The sequence below is a fragment of the Podarcis erhardii genome (genome assembly GCF_964252035.2).
Source record: "Podarcis erhardii genome assembly, chromosome: 7".
Classification (NCBI taxonomy): domain Eukaryota; kingdom Metazoa; phylum Chordata; class Lepidosauria; order Squamata; family Lacertidae; genus Podarcis; species Podarcis erhardii.
The window spans coordinates 34,091,535-34,113,961 of NC_138511.1; the positions used below are offsets into that span (position 1 = coordinate 34,091,535).

At 48.4% G+C, this 22,427-nt stretch overlaps 1 protein-coding gene across 1 annotated transcript in view; it reads right to left on the reverse strand.

The window, feature by feature from the left end:
• VPS35 (VPS35 retromer complex component) overlaps window positions 1-22,427 on the reverse strand; it is a 28,354-nt gene continuing 5,927 nt past the window's right edge. Inside the window, exons 4-17 of the mRNA XM_081870208.1 lie at window positions 21,611-21,734; window positions 21,121-21,303; window positions 17,862-18,075; window positions 16,288-16,371; window positions 15,967-16,076; window positions 11,227-11,323; window positions 9,916-10,064; window positions 8,509-8,716; window positions 8,145-8,300; window positions 6,992-7,114; window positions 5,836-6,015; window positions 3,884-4,123; window positions 2,343-2,486; window positions 1-1,182 (exon numbers count right to left, since the gene is read on the reverse strand). Of these exons, the coding sequence (XP_081726334.1) occupies window positions 1,003-1,182; window positions 2,343-2,486; window positions 3,884-4,123; window positions 5,836-6,015; window positions 6,992-7,114; window positions 8,145-8,300; window positions 8,509-8,716; window positions 9,916-10,064; window positions 11,227-11,323; window positions 15,967-16,076; window positions 16,288-16,371; window positions 17,862-18,075; window positions 21,121-21,303; window positions 21,611-21,734 (2,192 nt within the window). The 3' untranslated portion in view covers window positions 1-1,002. The remainder of the gene's footprint in view (window positions 1,183-2,342; window positions 2,487-3,883; window positions 4,124-5,835; window positions 6,016-6,991; window positions 7,115-8,144; window positions 8,301-8,508; window positions 8,717-9,915; window positions 10,065-11,226; window positions 11,324-15,966; window positions 16,077-16,287; window positions 16,372-17,861; window positions 18,076-21,120; window positions 21,304-21,610; window positions 21,735-22,427) is intronic.

Below are 22,427 nucleotides of genomic sequence, written 5' to 3' on the forward strand. Positions count from 1 at the left end.
TCGTTAATAGCAACTTTATTGGTTTCACTGGTGCAAATTCATGATACGGAGCAGAACTGTGTAATGCGTTCCCCCACCCCTCTAAATTTTACAGTAACGAAGGTTATACATATAACTATATAGAGACCACAATTCATCTATTACTTTTCTCCACCTCCTCCTCTTCCTCCTCCTCAATACTATGCGGAAATAAAGTTTCCTTGATAAATAGTGCCCTGTGCACAATATTGGACTGGCCCTCCACCGCGGGTCACAGAGCCTCCATATGCAAAATATAAACTTCTGAATTTAATTTTTTAAGCATGGTGCTTTACAACTCCAAAAACATGCATTAATATATTCTAGTTTTTAAGAGGGGTGGGGGAGGGATAGGAGGGAAGAAAAATCTGACATAACCTCAGGGGGTGGGGAGGGGGGAAAGGGTAGAAGCAGAATCCAACCTATAAAGAAAATGAAAGCTCTCTGTAAAAACTAACCAACACACACCCCCTACCTATTAACACTTGCAGGTGGAAAGCCAGGTTAGGATATTAAAGGTTTCTGAGCTGGGGGGGAGGGCAGAGAAGAGACGTTATCTAAGACAAATTAGAATGCAAGAGAGGGGGGAGAGAGAGAGAGGCAGGGGGAGGCATTGCCACATGGATTTTATTTATTTTTTAAAAAAGGAAGGAATAACTTCAGCCATGCTAATTTTTCTGATGGTCTCTACAGAGCTGCTGCTCCAAGAAGTTGGGGGGGAAAGAAACCTGGTAGAAGTGGTGAACGCAAGTGCTTGGAAGCAAAGCGCTGAACACGTCGCACATACATGCCAAGTACAGAAACGAAAGCAAAAAAAGGAGAGAGAGAGAGAGAGCGCGCAGATAGCCTAACTTGGCACTTCCGAAAGGCACAAATCTATGAAAACTCTAGCATTGCCGTAATAAAAACAAAACCCAGGTACTGTGTTGTAAATGGAAAGGTGATCCGGTTGGGTGTGGTGCAAACACACAGGAGGCTCCCCCTCTATATGACCAGCCCTTCGTAGATGGGGCCCTCCGACTCAGGGGACTCTCTCCTCAAGCGCAGGTGCTCCAATGTGTTGTGAAAGTGTTTGTTGATCTGTTCCGTTTCCTCGGTCGATTCAAGGTTAGGGAGGTCTTCCCGGATTTTCTGTATGAGCTGATTCAAAACCTGAATTGTCACCTGAGAAAGGAAAAGAACCAACAAAGCCCAGAATGTGAAGGAAAAAAACAGGAAGTCAAAACCTTCAATCAGAAGGAAGAGAGCAATGTATATAACGAAGGCAGGATGCAGAAGGCAGCTGGGTTTATTAGTCCATGGAACTAGCCGCCAAACTGAATCATGCAGCAGTTCCTGCCCTGCAATCTGCTTTGAAGAACAGGTCTATAGAAACAGATAAAATAAAATAAAATATATTCTGGGTGCTTCCCAGTGAAGAAATAGGTAGCTGCAGATAAGCTACCCTGCAACTACAATTCCTCGCAGTGCTTGGGACTAAGATGATCAGGGGCAGTATTCAACTACATAATTGTGATACTGTAAGGATTAGCTCCAACCTCCCCCCCCAAAAAAAATGCTCCTCCCCTCCCCTGATGCATATCCTGCAGTCCCCTAATCTGGCTATGGAGGGTTGGGGGAGTCCCCAGAACAGATTTAGGGGGTGGCAAGGCTCTGCTGCACATGGTGAAATCCGGACACTGGTGTAATATTTTGCCTAGCGCTATGTTGAACACAACCCTAAGTAACTGCATAAATCAGGGATAGGGAATCTGCAGCCTTCCAGATTGTGCCGGACTCTGACTCCCATTCATCCCCAGCAACTGGAGAGAGACAGACAGACAGACAGACAGACAGACAGACACACACACACACACACACACACACACAGCTACTCTGTAGGTCTGCAGCCACACTGCAAAACAGCTCCATAAAGCAGGAACTTGCTGCCAGTATGCTTAATGCATTCCCTCCATCACAGCTGCTTTTCCCATGCAGGGTCTTCGACCGGCTTGTGAAATATCCAGGATCTCCAAAAGATGGAACGAACAACTTGCATCCGGGGGAAAGGGAGCAGAGGGAAAACTCCACTGCTATTCAGAGGGAAACGCGGAGCTGTCAGGCTTCTATCACATATCTAGTATTTATTTAGAGGGGGGCTGCAGTCTTTCAGATGTTGCTGGACTCCATTGCCCATCTGTCCTAGCCAGTTTGGAAGACCAACAGGCAGGGGTGATGGGAGCTGTAGTTCAGCAACATCTGGGAGGCCACTGGCATCCAAGCCCAGCCTTCCCCACTAAGAAGACCTCCAAACACATGTGCTGTTTCGGCACTCTTCCGCTTACCGCATCGTTCTCTTTTTCGTAGAAGTAGATGTATCTGTTGAGAATTTCTATGAAGAGCTGGACTTGGAGAGAGGGGTCCATGCACTGATTTGCTATTTTTAACGCCTTTTTCAAGCACTCCATGACTCTCTTCCCGCCGTGGAGCTAAGCACCAAACAGATGAGAGTTGGTCAGCATCTCCCATATATCAACACTTACTTTCTTGGGGCACAACTTACCCCGTTCCTGCCCTCACCCCACTGCAACTCAGCCAGCAAGTCCCAACTGCATGCAAATAGCTACACGGTCACTGTCACCACCAACTTGCTTTTCCACCTCCAACCTATGAGTATTTACTTGGCTTAGCCCAGCCATATTCAATGGGGCTCTTTCGCAAGAAGCTATTTCATTTAGTACAGGAGTAGGGATCCTTTCTCAGCTTCAGGGTTCACCTCGGCCCAAGAAGTTATCCAAAGCCAAAGGGGCCCCATTCCTTTCCAGGGAACCTGGTAAGACCACATGCCAGCACTGGGTAGGGACCAGAGGCAAAAGTGGGCAGAGGAACATAACATAGCTTGGTAGAGTAGGGCGAGCACACACTGCCCTTCTCTAATCCCCCGCTGTTCAGGAAAGCCAAAGTTGAGAGCTCAAGGACACATTCTTCCCAGGCGAAAAACACTCAAGAGAAGAGTGTGGAGGAAGACTGGTGAAAGGTGTAGTCTGGGGAGAGTCCCAACGGCCAGAAAGGGAAGCCACGAGGGGCACTTTTGGTTCCCTACCCCTGACTGAAGCACATTTCGATTCCCACCTTGCTTCCGTCATGAAACTCAAGGCAGAGAATGCGAGGTTACCAGGCAGTCGATCATAGGGATGGGAGAGATCTTGGTTTGAAGTCCATATTGTGATATCAGTTTCATAATTTTTGACCAGGGAATATATAACAAATCATGATGTGTGTTAGGGCTGGGCGATATATCATCCAAAACCGATTTGAAGTCCATATTGTGACATCGGTTTCATAATTTTTGACTGGACAATATATTGCGAATCATGATGCGTGTGTGCGCTATGCAAAATCACGACATGGGGAAAACTGTGAAGCAAACCAGCGCCTCTACACAGCTCCATCCTTATTTCAGACATTGTGATATATCAGTTTGTCGCAATGTTTAGCTGGTGATATATTGTGATGCTGAAAACCAGGTATCGCCCAGCCCTAGAGTCTGTCATCCAGGCACAGATCAGACTTACGCCTGCTTAACTTCAGAAAGTTTGCTTTTAGACCACAGAATCAGAGAATGGCAGAGTTGGAAGGGATGGCAGGTAGTCATCTATAATCCAACCCCCGCAATGCAGTAATGTATTGGGACCACGCAGAGGACCACAGCCCTTGGCACATGGACAACCCCTCAAACCCAAGTCAGAATCAGCACCAGCAAGTGGAAAGGCTGGGCAGATTCTGGGACAGTAGCCGACTCCCACCCCACCCCGAGAGCAGGGCCAGACAGCTGCTGTGCTTCCTGGAGCTGATGGAAGAGCTGCGGTCCAAGTCACTCCCTCACCTCCTCTCCGTTCTTGTCCATGTTCCGGCCGGACCAGAAGAGATGGGCGCAGGTGCTGACAGCTCGGCACTGATCTGGCTTCTTCAGCAGCTTGGAAGCCGCCAGGGCGCACTGGGTCCTCAGGGGCTCGTGGTTCTCCTCGCCAAAACATTTCATCCGCTCAAATGTCCCAATTATCAAGGTGATTGCAGCCAGCTGGGCTTTTGAGTCACTGATTTCGTCTTCGTACAGAGAGAACGCCTAATTCAGAAGAGAAATGAGGGAGGGAAGGAGGACGGACGGACAGCCGGAAGTTTTGATTACTGGTTTGTGGCAATTCCTGGCTTTCACAAAAACAAACGAGCGAAGAAAGCTAGAGCTCTCAGCTCCCTGGAACACGAGAGAAGGGGATGTTCAAGACGACTTTCTACAGCAGGAATGGGGAATCTGAGGCCCTGAAGTTGTTTTAACTCCCATGATCCCTAGCCAGCAGGACCAGTGGTCAAGGATGATGGAAACTGTAATCCAAAAACAGCTGGAGACCCAAGTTTGGGAAACCCTGGCCCTTACACCACTTTTGTTTAGGACAAGCCTAACTCAGGTGTTTTATAAACTTGATGCGAGTTCTAATCTGTTTTTAGTCTATTTTTTTAAAAAAATATTAGTCGTAAAGTACTGCTAGTTGTAAAATATTGTCAACTTTTCTTAGTGATCGTGTCATTATTTTATCTTTGGTAAACCACTTTTGAGGGTTGTTGTTGTTCTCCAATCCAGCGATGTATAAATTTTATGAAATAAATAAAAGTGTTTGCATGGCATTTTGGAGGACGAAGTAACGTATTTTTTGCTCTATAAGACACACCAGACCACAAGATGCACCTAGTTTTTGGAGGAGGAAAACAAGAAAAAAAAAAATTCTGAATCCCAGAAGCCAGAACAGCAAGAGGGATCACTGCACAGTGAAAGCAGCAATCCCTCTTGCTGTTCTGGCTTCTAGGATAGCTGCGCAGCCTGCATTCGCTCCATAAGACGCACACAAATTTCCCCTTACTTTTTAGGAGGGAAAAAGTGAGTCTTTTAGAGCAAAAAATATGGTACTTCTCTGATGTCTTGATGCCATGCTTCTGGCCAGACTCCTAGCACACTGTCTAGTAGCACATCTTGCTCTGCTTCGTAGGATCAATTTCAGTTGGATCTCCTTGCCAGGAGAGGGTGGCTATACAGGGTCTTTTGTGCTTTTCAGGGAGAACAGGGAGTGGGTTGAGCACCCGATTCCCATGTGCAAAGTCTCTGCTTCAGTACCTGAAATCTCTGGGTATTAAAAAGGTCCAGCACTGAGGACCTTCTGTGGTTCTCTCACTGCAAGAAGTGAGGTTACAGGGAACCAGGCAGAGGGCCTTCTCGGTAGTGGCGTCCGCCCTGTGGAATACCCTCCCATCAGATGTCAAGGAAATAAAAAACTATCTGACTTTTAAAAGACATCTGAAGGCAGTCCTGTTTAGGGAAGTTTTTAATGTTTGATGTTTTATTGTGTTTTTAATATTCTGTTGGGAGCCACCCAGCCAGATGGGTGGGGTATAGATAATAAATTATTATTACTATAATTATGTGACACTAGAACTCATGGACATCCCAGGAAACTGGGTCTAGAAGATTCAGAACACATAAAAGGAAGTACTTTATGCAGTACATACATAATCTACAAAACACCTTCCCATAGGAGGCAGTGAGAGCCACCAACTTGGATGGCTTTAAAAGATGAGAAAATTCATGAAGGGCTATTGATAGCTACTGGTGAGAACAGGGTGCTCTCCAGTAGAACACTAATTAGGTTCTTATTCAGTTAAGGCTCTTGATCCAGCACAGGGTTCAACCCCATAGAATAAGCATGTGCAACTCTGTTATCAGACCAGTCTACACATCGAACTTATGTTTTTTGAAGGAGTGGGAAGAAAAACCTTTGCTGAGCCCACCTGGGACATGAATTCGTAAGCCACCGTTTCATGGTTCTCAAACCCGATCTCTCCTGCCGCCAGCGCCCCCTGGAGGAACAGCCGCAGAGGGAGCTCTGCCAACTCGGCCTTGATCAAAGCGCTGATCGTCTGGTGCGCAAACGAGAAGATCTTCTGGCATTTCTTTTCCCATTTGTCATCCTAAAAGCGGGGGGGGGGGGGGAACCACCCCAAGACATCAAAGGAAAGTACTGTGTCAAAAAAGTATGACAGAAAAAAGAAGCAAACTTGGTAGACAGGGCCAAGAAGAGGGCTCCACTTAACATTTCCACATTATCTGCAACATGAACTAGAATTCCGCAACCTGAACAAATTATGGAAAACCCAAATCTGTGAATATTTATATCCCACCATTCGGCCAAGATGGAACCCGAGATGACAAGGGTTCCAGTCCCATGTAGATAGGGTCAAGGAAACAGCTTTTTGTTGTTGCTCTATTCCATGTGGGGAGCAATTCCTGAAAGTTTTAAGATACAGTGGTACCTTGGGTTAAGAACTTAATTTGTTCTGGAGGTCCGTTCTTAACCTGAAACTGTTCTTAACCTGAGGTACCACTTTAGCTAATGGGGCCTTCCGCTGCCGCCGCGCAATTTCTGTTCTCATCCTGAAGCAAAGTTCTTAACCCGAGGTACTATTTCTGGGTTAGCGGAGTCTGTAACCTGAAGTGTCTGTAACCTGAAGCGTCTGTAACCCGAGGTACCACTGTATTTAACCCTTGATCACTGAATATGTCTCTCTCCCTCTCTCTTTAAGCACTTCCATCTCTTGCAGCTTGCCATTTTACTGCCCTCTTACTCGACTGTTTCTACCCAAGCCCTATCTAATGGAGGATTAAAGGCCACTGACGGCTGCCAGCCATGATGGCTATGCTCTGCCTCCCCTTTCAGAGGCAGCAATGCTTCTGAATACTAGGTTGCTGGAAGCCACAGGAGAAGAGAGTGCTCTGGTACTTGAATCCTGCTTGCAGGCTTCCCAGAAGAAGCCTCTCCCTGGTTGGCCACCGTGAGAACAGGATGCTGGACTAGATGGGCCACTGGCCTGGTCCAGCAGGCTCTTCTTATGTCCTTAAGAGAGGAAAAACCTGTTGGGATTTGCATCTTGGGCTCGGTTCACTCACCACTTTAGAATTCTCCTTATAGCGGAAAGCAAGCTGGTAGGCTGCAAAGACCAAGGGGGGCAACGTGAAACGGATGCGCTGGTTTCCTCCCGCGCCAAAGTGTTTCCGGGCCGTGTTTAAAATCTAAATCAAGAGAATATATGTATCACACGATGATATGTCCATAACTGACGGGAGGCAAGATGGGAGGCGCTACCCCCACCCCATCCGAAGAAACAAACACCCTGCTTTATGAACTCAATAACATGCATCAACCCGGGTTGGGAAGATCCCTGCATCACAGGAGGTTGGACTAGGTTTACCTCCTACCTCTACAATTCCACGATTCTACAAGTCAGCAGGCAATCTTGTTTGCCAATGTGCACGCACAAGAGAACGATGGCTACGGAGGAATCACAGTTCAGTAGCAAAGCAGATTCTCTGCATGAGGTTCAGTCCTCAGCCCTTCCAGTATAAAAGAAGTATCAGGTTTACTTCCTTCACACAGCACAGAGTTAAAACTGTGGGACTCCCTCCCACAGGAGCTAGGGATGGCCACCAACTTGGATGGCAGAAGAAGAAGAAGAGGAGGAGGAGGAGGAGGAGGAGGAGGAGTTTGGACTTGATATCCCTCCTTTCACTCCGCTTAAGGAGTCTCAAAGCGGCTAACAATCTCCTTTCCCTTCCTCCCCCACAACAAACACTCTGTGAGGTGAGTGAGGCTGAGAGACTTCAAAGAAGTGTGACTGGCCCAAGGTCACCCAGCAGCTGCATGTGGAGGAGCAAAGACGCGAACCCGGTTCCCCAGATTACGTGTCCACTGCTCTTAACCACTACACCACGCTGACTCTCTTTAAACAAAGATTTGACAAATCCATGGAGATGGGGACTATTGAGGGCTGATGACTATGCTCTGCCTCCACAGTTAGAAGCAGCAACGCTTTTGAATGGCAATTGCTGGGAATCACAAGTTAGGATACAGTTGTGCAAAGCAAGGGCCACTAAGGGGTGTGGCCAAGGAGGGGGTGTGTGGCCTGGGGAGAGCCCCAAGGGTCAGAAAGAGTGTTTGGGGTGGCTGTATTCAGCCCCTGGGCCCAAGGTCCCCCACCGCTGAACTAGATGAGAAAGCATCTCTTTGAAGCAGCCCCACTGCAACGCTTTAAAGAAGCCATACCAGATACTGCTGATCAGGATCGTCGGAACGGAGGAGGTGAATAAACCTGCCCACGAGGCCCTGCTCATCTGCAAAATCCTCGGGATCTGGATCTTCAGCCGGCTGGTCTGGCTGGTCCTGGATCAGCGTCGACACAAGGTTCATGATGGCATCTACCTGCAGGAGGCGGAGGATAAGGGCAGTGAGGCCCAGCTCATGCTCCCTGCAGCTCAGTATACAACGCATACTGGCCTGGATCAAACAGCCACGAGCCCAAAGGTTTTAGGCAGGCACCAAAAGAAATACAACTAAGGTATTCATGCCAACAGGGAGGGGGCAGTTCTGAAGTACGGGTGCTGCCAACTCCATTACGCTCTTTCCCTACCTGGTCTTGGGAGACGATTTCCGTGTTGTAATCCAGCACGTTGCTGAGCACGTAACAACTCATGCTCTTCCTGGACTCGTAGTCGAAGTACTCAAAGAGCGGGTGGAAATGTTTCAGTTTCAAGACAGTCAGGACATTGTTGTAGGTGTCGACCGGGATCTTCAAGAGCCTTGTCAGCTCCTTGGATACGGCGCTGCTTGTGGCGATGCTAAAAAAAAGAAATGAATTAAGAATTAAGAATTAAGAATTAAGAATTAAGAATTAAGAATTAAGAATTAAGAATTAAGAATTAAGAATTAAGAATTAAGAATTAAGCAGGCAACAATGGACTGGCATGTATCAGGTTTCCTATAGTTTAGGACACAGGTGAAGAAGAGATCAGGATCTGTTAGTAAATTTCTGGGTGATTTTCAGCAGAGCAGCAAAGGTTTTCTTGACTCCCAGTTGTTTTGATAACAGGAACAAAGTGACTCCACGCCCCCAAATTATATTACTGAAATAAAGCATGCCTAGGAGTAAACCAGGAGTAAAAACATGAGTATGGAAGGGCTGTGAGCTCTCTGGTACTCTCACAGAATTGAAGAGTTGGAAATGACCCAAGGGACATCTAGTCCAACCCCCTCCAATGCAGGAATGGCAACTAAAGTTTCCCTGGCAGATGGCTGTCCAACACCTGCCTTAAAACTGCCAAGGAAAGAGAGTCCACCACCTTCCAAGCTAGTCTGTTCCACTGTCAAACAGCAATTACCCTCAAAGTCCTTCTTAATGTTTAGTTGGAATCTCTGTTCTTGTCACTGGTTCGGGTTCGACTCTCCGGAGCAGCAGAAAACAAGCTTGCTCCATCTTCCCTGAGACAACCCTTTGTATATTTAAAGATTGCTACACTACCACCTCTCAGACTCCTTTTCTCCAGGCTAAATATCCCCAGCTCCTTTAAATGTGACCCCATGAGGGCTTGGTTTCCAGACAAGTTTGGTTTCATAAACCAGTTTCCCTAGGCTCAATATTCTTTTCTTTCTTTACTTTACTTCTACTTCATTTCTTTTGCTGCAGGAACCACTCAAGGGCCCTCTGGCTTCCGGAGAAAAACATCAAATAGATTCTACCCGCTGGCCCCGCTTTTGGAAGCTGACATCTCAGGAAAATAGGGGGGGGGGGACAGCAGAAACAGATCTAGAAGCAAAGTGATATTTGCCCAATGCAAACATTTAGACCTCCTGTTGTCAAGGTTCAGCCATTCAGCAACAACTCATTGTTAGGACAGAACCATCTGCTGCACTTGGAAGAAAAAGAGCCAGGCCAATTTAGCCAGGCAGACTTAATTGGTTTCGGTCCCCTTCCACCCACCACCCCCAATTAGCAGGGAGCGCGGCCTGCTCTGCCGCGAGCCAGACGGCCTCCACTCACTGCTCCAGGTTCAGCTTGTTAAAGATTTCCACCGTTGTCTCCAGCACTTTGTCGACATAGTCAACACGATCCGGGTAGCACTTCATTGCCAGGTTAATGAGAGAGACCTGAAGCGACACCACGTCCTCCGAAGGCATATCTTGTCTAGACTGGAGTTGCGGACACCGCAGGGAAAATAAAGAGGAGATCTGCATGTCAGGCGGCTGCAGAAAGGGCACTTGCATTTATTACATTTATAATTCACGCACAGACACAGGGCAGCATTGATGGGGGGGACGGGACACGTGGTTTCTCCTTCAGACGCTGCTCAGGCCCAGGCTTGTGCAACTTCTGCAAGATGTCTACGTCAAGGGCCTACATGCATCGGGACTGGAAGAGGCACTCGTACGGAGACTCTTTTGGATTCCCAAATGCCTTCTTAACACACACAAGCACTGCTGAGGCACTCAGACAGATGTGAAAGGGTGCAAAATGGGCTGGGGGTGCATAAAGGGAGTCCCAACACCAGCTTCTCCGTCCCAACCTTTTCTGCATTAAGCAGTCAGGGACCCTAATTGCAGGGAGGCTTTTCATAGAATCACAGGACTGTGGAATTGGAAGTGCACCAAAGGGTCATCTGGTCCAACCCTCCCCTCGGAACAGTGTTTCCCAAACTTGGGTCTGTTTTTGGACTACAACTCCGACCATCCCTAGCTAGCAGGACCAGTGGTCAGGGATGATGGGAACTGTAGTTCAAAAACAGCTGGAGACCCAAGTTCTAAACCTGTGGGCTTAGAAGAATATTTCAGATTTTCCCGTGCAACAGAAGGAAGCTGGGATGGAGCAGATAATAATATTATAATAAAAAATTATTACTTATACACCGCCCATCTGGGTGGGTTTCCCCAGCCACTCTGGGAGGCTTCCAAGAAAAGATTACAAATACATTAAAACATCAGTCATTAAAAACTTCCCTAAATAGGGCTGCCTTCAGATACCCTCGACACACTTCACTAGGAGCAGGAAACCTGGACTGCGGGCCATATTTGGCCCACCACACCTCCCCATTTGGCCTGTGAAGTTGTTTCAGGTAAGCCACACCCACCAGCCCTACACCTGATATCACGCATGACACCAGAGGTGGGGGCGGTAGGTGCCACTTTGCAGGGTCTCCAAAGCTCACTGCGAGGACCGGGAGGGGACCCAGCCCAGTAGCCACTTTTGATTTGGACTAGCCAATCATCAGACTCAGCAGCTGCACTTGTGGACTACCCAGAGTAAGTCCGAGTTTTTTAAAAACCGCTGAGGGAAGTGGCCGAACTCTCCACTTACCTGTATGACAGTAGCCACCTGCTGGGAGAAAATGTCGAAGAGCTTAATGTCAGCAGGGATCCCTGGCCCATCCTCTCGGTGAGCAAAGAGTGCAAGCCTAAAGCCGTGGAAAGGAAGTTTGGGGAAATGTGATTTGCAGGCCAATCCTACTCATAAGCAATACCCACCAAAGCTCTTTCCCAAGTCAGGGTGCTTGAGGGTTGGGGCGTTAGCATCTACTTCCTCTCAAAGTAAAATCTAGGTTCCTAGAGTGTACAGACATTCTACATTTTAAAAATATCCAGCGCCCATTTAAGAGCACATTGCTTCCACCGAAGAATCCTGGGAGCTGTAGTTTGTTAAGTGTACAGGGGATTGTAAGTCTATGAGGGGGAACTACACTTCCCAGAATTCTTTGGAGCGGGAAATCAGTGCTTCCAGTGTGTGTTGAATGCACTTTAAATGTATGGTGAGCAGTCGCCTTACGTCTCCTAGCCCCTGTGGGCATTACATTAGGAAGCATTACATCAGTACGTGTGGCCCTTCAGATTCTTGGACTACAGTTCCCATCATTCCTGACCCATTGTCCCAGATGGCCGAGGCTGATGGGAGTTGGAGTCAAAAAATGTAAGTGCTCCTGAAGCTTTGGAGAGCTTGAGTCAGAGATGCAAATCTTCCTGTGCTGCTCCTTCTACCGCGGCTTGCATAAAACCTTTATTGAACCCATTTTACCAAATCTGCCAGGGCAATCATTTTATGTCCTTCTGCTCGGATCAACATGCATTTGTACCTCTGAGTGCAGCCTAATATTCTGCTGCAGTGAGCGAAACCTGCCAGAAACTGATCCCAGACACTTCATAAACATTTTGCTCTTTGGCTTTTGAGGCAGGATTGCATCTTTTAAGTTGACGATGCCCATCTAATTTTTACTCCAGGTTATTATTTATTTTTCTATTTATTTATCTGTCATTTCACATTTATACACCACTTGACTAAGAGAAAGAAAGAAAAAACCTCAAAGAGGTTTACAAAAATGATAAAACAATAAAATCAGTAAGAAAAATGTACACCAATTAATTTAAGACATTCGAAAAGGTAAAACAACTATAGACTAAAAACAGATTAAAACTCGCATCAACTTTCCAAACATCTGTGGATGGTTAAGTCCAGTCAAAGGCAACTATGGGGTTGCAGGGCTCATCTTGCTTCAGGCCAAGGGAGCTGGTTTTTGTCCACAGACAGCTTTCCGGGTCATGTGGCCAGCAGAACACAGTGACAGAAACTAGAACGCATGGAAATGCTGTTTACCTTCCTGCCACAGCAGTACCTATTTATTTACTTGCACTGGTGTGCTTTCAAACTGCTAGGTTGGCAGGAGCTGGGACAGAGCAATGGGAGCTCACTCCATCGTGGCGATTCGAACCACCAACCTTCCGATTGGCAAGCCCAAGAGGCTCAGTGGCTTAGACCACAGTGCCACCTGTTTTATCAGGCACCAAAAAGGGTACAGTGAAATGCCCCCTGCCAACAAGGAGCTCATCCCATCATTTGCCCCCCATTTCTGAACACCTGTCATTAGCATACACTGTTATTTTAATTTCTTGCCCACCTAGAAATATACTTTGCCCCTCCTGTGCCACCCTATATTTTTTGTTTCCCCCTGGTCCCGCCACTGGCTTCCGAAGGTGGCCAGGTCGCAAGCCTTCAAAAACCAGATCTGTGCAAACTTATCCACAGATTTAAGCCAGCAAGCTGAGCAAGTCAGTCTCTCCCTGCATTAGAGGCATTAGATACCAAAAGGATGAACTTGGGGGGTGGGGGGTGGAATCTGTCAAGTGCTGGGCTTTTAACACTGGAATTAGAGAAATAAATAGATGGTTTGCACCTGCATCTCTCGCCATTTCAAGCTGCAGAGAGGACTGGATGTTCCAGAGAAATAACCGGGGAAAACACTCAAGCAAGAGAGTACAAAAAGTCACCCAAAGGTTGCCTGCTTCATGCTGTACAAAGGCTTTTCCCACAGCAATGCAAACCTGCGTGAGTCAGAGAGGTCGTCAAAGCAAAGCCACCTCCAAACATACAGGCACTCAGCTCACTCCAAGCAGCTGAATCACCCATTGCTCCCACACAAATGCACAGCTTATCCCTGCCCGCCATGCAAAAGCAAACTTTTGCCAATATTGAAAAGGCAATCAGCTTTATAAACACAGACACCGATGCAACCACACACATTTCTCGGAAAGATGCTGATAATGCTGCCATCCAAGCTTGTATCCAACGCTAGACAGACCTACTTGGAGTAGAAGCGTATGAGCACGACTTAATTGGGGTCCATTCACTTCAGTAGGTCTACTCTGAGTAAAGCTTAGCTGGCTGCAACCAACAACTTAAAAAGAGGTGTCTGATGGATCGGGCCCATGGCTTCATCTAGTCCAGCAGCCTACCGGATGCCCACAATGGGAATCCAGCAAGCTGGACCAGAACACAAGAGCCGTCTCCCCTCCTGAACTGGCATTCAGAAGCACTGTTGCCTCCAACCATAGCTATCCATCTGCAGAAAGGGAATGGAGAAAGGCAAGAGGGAATGGCAGAACTCTGCTTCGACATCTCCCAAACCACCATGCCAAAACCTGCAAAACAGGCATGGCTGGCTAGCTTAACAATCCATGTGAAATTCAACCTTCCTGTTGCCTCTATGTGTCTTATTTCTTCTGCCCTCCAAGCACCCAAACCCAGCAATACCCTTTTCTGACAACAGCACATGGCCCCATCCTGTTGGCAAGCAGTCGGCATGGACTAGAGCCCTTGCTGGCTTGCAGACATCCTTCCCTCCTCCCTATCTTCCTCCCTGCCAACAGCACGCAACTGCTACTGTTTAAAGCAGGAGTGGATAACCTTTCCAGTCCGGGGGCCGCATTATCTTCTGGGTAACCTTTTTGGGGCCACATGCAAACGTGGGCAGAGCAAGGGATATAAATTTCACCTTTCAACCTAGGCTGGTTTCTGCACACGCCCTCCACGCAGGCAAGCGAGAAGCATTACTAGACTTCAAGCGAACATTTCAGGCAGGCAAAAACGCACATGGAAGATGTGAAATAAGGGCAGTGAGGGCTGTGGCCTGGGAAGGATCCCAAGGGCCAGAGAGAGAGATCCAGAGGGCTTGAGAATCCCTATCCTGGTTTGCCAGTGCTAGATATCTTCTGCCCCCTCCAAAACAAATATCAGATAAAACCTCATTTCCTCAATTATGATTTTGAAGAATGCGCTCTTGAAAGGCACGCTCCAGACAAGCGTTCCACCTGACCTAACCTCCTGTTTTATAATGGCTATTTAAGCAGTTTTAATTGCCGTGCTGTTTTAACTGGCTTGCTTCATCGCACATTTTAATTGTGGGTGTTTATTCTGATGGAATCGTTATATTGTGTATTTTAAATATGCATCTTCCTGCTTTGGTTTTATACTTATAAGCCACTCAGAACTCCCTTTGGGAGTTAAGCGGCATATACCGTATTTTTCACCCTATAGGACGCACTTTTTCCCCTCCCAAAAATGAAGGGGAAATGTGTGTGCGTCGTATGGGGCGAATGCAGGGTTTCGCTGAAGCCTGGAGAGCGAGAGGGGTCGGTGCGCACCGACCCCCCAGCTCTCCAGGCTTCAGGAAGCTATCCGCAAGTCTTGCAAGCCCGGCGGGAGGTCCCGCGGGCTCGCAAGGCTTGCAGGCAGCAGCCTGCAGCCCAAAAGCTCGGGGGACAGCGGGGAGGCGCAGCGCCGCCACCCCGCTATTCCTCGACCTGGTCTGGAGGCTGGCGGGGGGCGGAGAAGCAAGCTTGCTTCTCCTCCCCGCCAGCCCAAGCTTGGGGAAAATGCGGGAAGGCGGAGCGCCGCCACCACGCTATTCCCCGACCTGATCTGGAGGCTGGCGGGGGGGGAGAAGCAAACTTGCTTCTCCCCGCCCCCCACCAGCCCCACAAGCTCGCGGGATAGCCGGGAGGCGGAGCGCTGCCACCCCGCTATTCCCCGACCTGGTCTGGAGGCTGGCGGGGGGGGGGGAGAAGCAAGCTTGCTTCTCCCCACCGCCAGCCCCACAAACTCGGGGGACAGCGGGGCAAGCCGCTGCCCCACGGAGGCTAGAGAGGCTGTCCCTGAAGGCAGAAGAGGGAGACCGAGCTTGGGGATGGCTGCGCAAACCTGGGGGGGGAAATCAAATTTTTTTCCTTGATTTCCTCCCCAAAAAACTAGGTGCGTCCTATAGGCCGGTGCGTCCTATAGGGCGAAAAATACGGTAGCTTAGCAGCAACATGAATTCCTCCTTTAACTGCAGCTTTTTTGCCCAGCCTTCACTCTGGCTCCTTCTTCTCAGTCTACTGCTTACTCTACTCCTGCTTCCGCTTTCTAGTCAAACTCCCAGTCCAACTTCCCTTCTTACCAACAAGACCAGCTTTCCTTTTTTAACCCCCAACTGTGTGTTTTAATCCCAACAGAAAGCTACACTGCCTTAAGACTTCCCTGGGTTAACTCTTGCCAGCCTCCAAAGAAAGGTTGTGAGCATTCCATGACATCACAGGAGCTCCACCAATCACTGGAAGGAATCGCACCAGTGGGGGCTTTTTTTTGCTTAAGATAACAAGACTGCATGGACCAAAGGACCTGGAAACCATGAAGAGAAATTCATAACTGGGAAAAGATAGATAACCTGCTCTCTCTGAGTGCCTATCGGTTTCCTCCCCGCCTGCAGTGTCATTAAAATGCTTCCTTACGCACCTGTCAATTAAAGCAATGATGATATTCTTCACATTCACATTTTGGTGCAACTCTGCACAGGCTCGTAGAAAAGGGTTCAAGGTCTGGAGGTGAAATTCATCCGGGAAGACCTAGACAGAACAGGAAGAGTCAGTTGGCTCAGCAGAGCAGGGCAATGGTTTCTCTATGCTTGCCATACTTCCCATAGACTCACCACTATGCCCAGTTGGTTCCTATTTCCTTGGCCAAGAAGAGTCGAAAGGAAGGAACACCCTGCATGCTGTTGTGTATTGGCCATGCCACTTAACCAAAGCCGTCTGTAATCTCCCTCTGCAGGCTCACCTGTATGATGCACTCCATGAGGTATTCCTGAGCTAAGGCATCCCTGCAGTTGACAACTTGCTCCAATATGCCAGGCAAGACAATCTGGTCAGAAGAAAAAAAGAGCTGTGTGTCAATTCCCTCCCTTGGGCCTTCTCCAAGCTTGCCCGCTTGCTCCCATCTGTAAAATCTATTCCCCACTTAAACACTTCTACCAGGATGCACGTACCCAGACCCTCCAAGACCCTCATCTGGTGTTTCCCTCCAAGACTTGGAAGGCTGCTTTTTTGCTTGTCCACTCCCCTACCACCAACACAGAACGCTTTCTGGAATGAGGCCTGCCTGGTGTCACCACCAAGCTTTCCAACACCAGGTTAGGACTTTCATCTTCACCCCGGCACTTGGACTGAAAGTGATCCAGCTGTGTCAAATTTTTATGTTAGCGTTGCTCAGAGTTGCTGGTTTGTTTGTTTCCTGTGGAGGCTGGTGGTGGTTTTGCTACTAATTTGTTAAATTTGATGGCTGGTGGCTGATGTTTGATTTTGTGTGGTTTTTAAGATGTATTCTTAGTTGCCTGGAGCAGAGGCTATCAACCTTTCTGAGTCCACGGCTCCCTGGACCAACTACATTCTTTCTGCAACTTCCCCGTTGGGCTCAAGAGCCCAGTTATGTCACCCCTTGCCTGCAGAGCTGGCAGCCCCTCACCCTTTCTCAAACACCCTCCCTTGTGGAGTGTTCCCTCAGTCATCTCCCCTCTCCCCTCTCCTTGGGAATCTTCTGAGCAGCTGCAGTTGCTGCCCCTGGTCTCTGAGCTGCCCCCCCCCTGCCCCAAAGAGAAGTGACTCCTCACACTACCCCAGAGGCCAGGGAAGCACCCCCTGGCCAGCCCCAGAGGCACCATTCACCTGGGGAACCTGCAACCAGGGCTGCTGCAACAAACAGCTGTGCAAGCCTTTGGGAGGCAGAGACGCAAAAGGGCATCAGAGGAGAGAGGGAAGGAAAGAGGGACAGAGGCCAGTGTTGCCTGCGGCACCCCTGACCATCATTCAAGGCACCCCAGGGTGCCACGGCACACTGCTTGAAAACCACTGGCCTAGAGAAAACCCTCTGTTAGGTGACTAACAAGCTGAATTAAAAACTATGACTACTGGGAACAAAATAATATAACTTTATTTTCTGCAGCTGTAAGAAACTACAACTAACCAATTCATTTTTATTGTTGCTGTTCTTCTTTTTATTATTAATAGCATATTATCACACTTTTTCATGACAGATTACCCAGAGCAATTTACAAAATAACACAAAAATTAAAACCAAAAGAAAAATCTAAAAACACCTCCATAATGTACGTAAAAAGGCAGGTTTAACACAACCCAATGGCTAAAAGATGAGCAAGAAAGTGACCACAAATTTACATAAATCCCTCCAAATTAAGGGCCCAAAGCCTGGTTGAAAAGGAATGATTTTGCCTAGAAATAGACACAGTGATGGCACCAGGTGTGCCTGAATACAGAAGATCATTCCACAAGCAGGGAGCCACACTTGAAAAGGCCCACTCAGAACTGGAGTCAAGCCAAGCCAAGAAACCATCTCACCTGCTTATATCTCTCCACATTGACCCCTTCCAGCTGACTCAGCCGAACCAGGTTGGTTCCCACCAGGATTCTCAGCTCCTGCCTCTCGCGCTCCCTCTTCTCTCGGTCACGACTGTGTCCCTGGTGCTGCATTCGCACCCAGAGCTTGTTCATCTCAGCAAAGTTCAGCAGCACAAAGTCCATGGAATCGCTGATGTCCCCGGTCGTTTCTTCGCTGTAAAGTCAAGAGAGCAAGCGCTTCCTTTTTACAGATGTACAGGAGGACAGAGAAGATTTGCTTTCAAGATGAGGGTCAAATCCATTTGAACCACAAAGAGAGATGCTCGTTAAAAAGAGCCCTCTTTGGGTTAAATATATGCAGCTTGAAGAACCCCTGTCTGGATTTAAACCCACGCTGGGAACCACTCCATTTTAAAAGCCTGTGCCGGATTAGGGAGAAAGCTGCACACTGTAACATACAATTTGCATCTCTTCCAAACAAGATTTGAGTGTCCTTTTCATGGACATGAAGCTGTGCTCCTGTACATAGTGTGTCTCTTCCCATAGAAGTGCTCAGCTAGGGAGGTTTTGTGCATGACAATGTATCAGGCATGGGGGAGAAGGGGGGATCCTTTCCTTTCAAGGAAAAGTAGGCAAATAAATCAATATAAACTTAGCTTTTGTACAGTAGGCTAGTTTCTACACACACACAACCTTCTCTATCTTCCATCCAGACAAACAAGAGTCTGTCTTAGAATTCAAGGACACATTCCACCCTGCAGAAAACACTGCAGGAGGGGAAGAGGCAGGGCCAGTGATGGCCGTGCCCTTGGTAAGAGTCCCAAGGCCAGAGAGAGAAGGCTAGAGGGGCACATTCCACCCCTGGGGCTGCAATAGAAGATCAGCTCATAACGACACTTTGGAGGGCCAAGCTGTTTTGTTTCTTAAACAGGGAACGTAAGCGAAAGAATGCAACCAACTTGCAATGTTCAGCTTCCTGGGAAGCAATGTGCATAGCTGGCAAACGTCCCAAAGCAGAGAGCCAGGTTTCCTCCCCTCCCCTGCCCAACCACGACTTAAGAACATCAGGAGAGCTCTGTGTAAGTGTAGTCTAAAAAATAAGGCTTGAAATGATCCTTGCAGAGTTTTGCCCCTAGCAACAAGTTTTCTCCCCAGCAACCGACTTCTCTATTAGACGTGCTCTGAAAGAGGTGGCTGTTACTCTGTCCAGAGCAGACAGGAAGGAAGGATTCTCTGTACATCGTTTTTTACTTTGTTTTCCTTAGACCAGCAGTTGTATAAGTTGTAATGCTAACTCTTCAAGTTAAATATTTTAAGCAGAACTAGAATGGGCGAGGTGTTCACTCCCGTGTGGGAATTTGCCAGCAGATGAGCTGAACTGAGAAAGATGATCCTGGAAGACTTTCTTGGCCGCTCTGCAGACAGGAAAAGGAACCTCAAATGATTGGCAAACTGCACGGAAACCCTGTTGGATCAGACCAAGGGCCCATCTAACTCAGCATCTTGGGTCTCAAGAGCTGCTGGAGACTGCGTCTGTGCTCTGGTCCTGCTTGCCAGCTTTCCATAGGGGCATCAGCTTGGTCCACTGAGAGAACAGGATGCTGGCCTGATCCAGCAGGCTCCTCTTATATTCTTAATACAGCCATGGCAGCTAGCAGCCATTGACAGCCTTATCCTCCAATGAATTTGTCTAATCTGCTGAGAAAGCTGCCCAAGTTGGGAGCCATTGCTGTTATCAGAGGTGAAATTGGTAGCTCCTGATTGGACTCTCCATTTACACTCCACCGTCTTCCATCTTGGAACCAAGACACAGGGGTCTTAGGTGACCTCTCTTCCAGTAACTACCGTATTTTTTGCTCTATAAGACTCACTTTTTCCCTCCTAAAAAGTAAGGGGGGATGTGTGTGCGTCTTATGGAGCGAATGCAGGCTGCACAGCTATCCCAGAAGCCAGAACAGCAAGAGGGATGGCTGCTTTCACTGCGCAGCAATCCCTCTTGCTGTTCTGGCTTCTGAGATTCAGAATATTTTTTTTCTTGTTTTCCTCCTCCAAAAACTAGATGCGTCTTATAGAGTGAAAAATACGGTACAGTGGTGCCTCGCAAGACGAAATTAATTCGTTCCGCAAGTTTTTTCTTCTTGCGAGTTTTCGTCTTGCGAAGCACGGTTTCCCATAGGAATGCATTGAAAATCAATTAATGCGTTCCTAGGGAGACCGCCTTCAGACCAGGTCCGGGGACAGTCTGTCCCCGGACCTCTTCTGAAGGCTGGCGGGGGGAGAAGGACTTTTCTCCCCACCGCCAGCCTTCAGAACAGCCTTCTGAAGGCTGGCGGTGGGAAGAAAAGCCCTTCTCCCGCCGCCAGCCTTCAGAAGAGTTCCTGCAGGGCTGCCTAGGCTGCGGATAGCAGCCTGCTGCCCGGTGCGAGGGACGCTCTGAAGCAGAGCGTCCCTCGCGCGGGGCAGACATCTGCAGCTTGGGGAACCCTGCAGGACTTCCCCGCAGGGCTCTCCAAGCTGCAGATAGCAGCCTGCTGCCCCGCACGAGGGGCACTCTTAAGCAGAGCGCCCCTCGCGCGGGACAGACATTCACAGCTTGGGGAGCCCTGCGGGGAACTCTTCTGAAGGCTGGAGGCGGGAGAAGGGCTTTTCTTCCCACCGCCAGCCTTCAGAACAGCCTTCTGAATGTTGGCGGTGGGGAGGAAAACCTTCCTCCCACCGCAAGCCCCGGGAACAGTCGAGAATCGCTGCGCGCCTTCTCCTCTGTTCCCGGACCTGTCCTGAAGGCTTGTGGTGGGAGGAGGGCTTTCCTCCCCACTGCCAACATTCAGAAGGCTGTTCTGAAGGTTGGCGGTGGGGAGGAAAAACCCTCCTCCCACCGCAAGCCCCAGGAACAGAGGAGAATCGCTGCGCGCCTTCTCCTCTGTTCCCGGACCTCCCACCGCAAGCCTTCAGGACAGGTGCTGCGCTTCCCCGCTGTCCCCGGAGATTTCCCTATGGGCTTTCGTCTTGCGAAGCAAGCCCATAGGGAAATTCGTCTTGCGAAGCCGCTAAAAAATCGGAAAACCCTTTCGTCTTGCGGGTTTTTCGTTTAGCGAGGCATTCGTCTTGCGGGGCACCACTGTAATTGCACCTGCTGCTGCTACCCTCAGGTGACCTCAGCCCAAGCCTGGGGAACAGGCAGCTTTGCTCCAGTGTCTGCCTACCAAACACACGCAACACACTTATGAAAGCTCCACTTCTGCCCCACCAGGCTCCTTACTCTGTCTGTTCCCCATCATCAGGCAAGATGTTCCGCGTGCACTGAAGGAGATAGTTGCGCAGAAACAGGCCCCTCAGAGGGTGCTGGACACCACGGCACATTTCCACCAGGTCTTTTAAGATATCCTTCCTGGACTGAGGAAAGGACTTCACGTAGACAACCCCAACGGTTATGAGTAAATATCTAGGGGAGGAGGGAGGAGAAAGAGAAACAGTAAAGGATACTTAAGTGAAATCACAGAAGCAAAAGCAACCTTCTCATGCGCTGTACTCTCTGGATGTTTTGGACTACAACTCCCATCGTGTGGTTGTTATGGGTGATGGGAGTTGTAGTCCAAAACATCTGCCCAAGTGAGGCCACTTACTTGCTGCCCACCAAACAATGCTACCACAAGAAAATTTCAGGTGATATGGAAAAGCTACTGCAGTTGCAGAAAGCAGATTACTGGGACCAGAATACAAGATGTCACCCTCGATTCTTATTTACTTACAGCCGCGGGATGATGTTTCCAGCATACTGCACCAGTTCATAGAGATCCGTCACCTTCCTTCCCTTGGCAAACTCATCCGTCAGGTACACCTCCAGGTAGTGTAGCTCATCGGAGATCGCCATATCTTTTCCTTGTGGTTAAGGATTCAGACTAGAGCAGCAGGTAGGTGATATGCTGTGTGGGTGTGTGCCTACCCAGAAATACCAAGGGAAAATCAATAGCCCTGGAAGCGTTCAGAATTTAAAGCAGGTGAAGGGGACAGCGGGAAGGAAGGCGCTGACATTTCAGAGGGCAAAAAGTTCAAGTCTTCAAGCAGAGATAGCTAGGCAAGAGGAAGAGGGAAAGACTTTGAAATCCAATGGTTCCCAAAGTGAGTTGTACCAACCTTTGCAGGTGGTGGGATTACCTAGGAGGCAAGCGGATGGCAGGGAGTGCTGGAGATGTAAATAAATATTAGCTGGTATCACTAAATCAAGTTCATCAATTATGCTGAATTAATTCAACTTAATGGCTCAACTGTATTTCGAATAAATGTGCGCGTAAATGTTTTTATGTTTTTATTATCCCTAGTGAGTTGCGCAGACCACTGTTCTGAATAATGCTTTTAATAGGGATGGGGGCACTGGGGATTAATTTGTGGAACCAAGGGGGCGGTAGTCTGAAAAAGTTTGAGAACCACTATGCTAACCCAACCTTGAGAAATGTAATAAATAATACAGTTCTGGATTCCCTGCATGGAAGCAGGGATTTGGATCATACGATGAGCAAGAAAATCACTCCCATTGTTCCTCCATCTGCAGGTGTTGTTCCAAGTTCA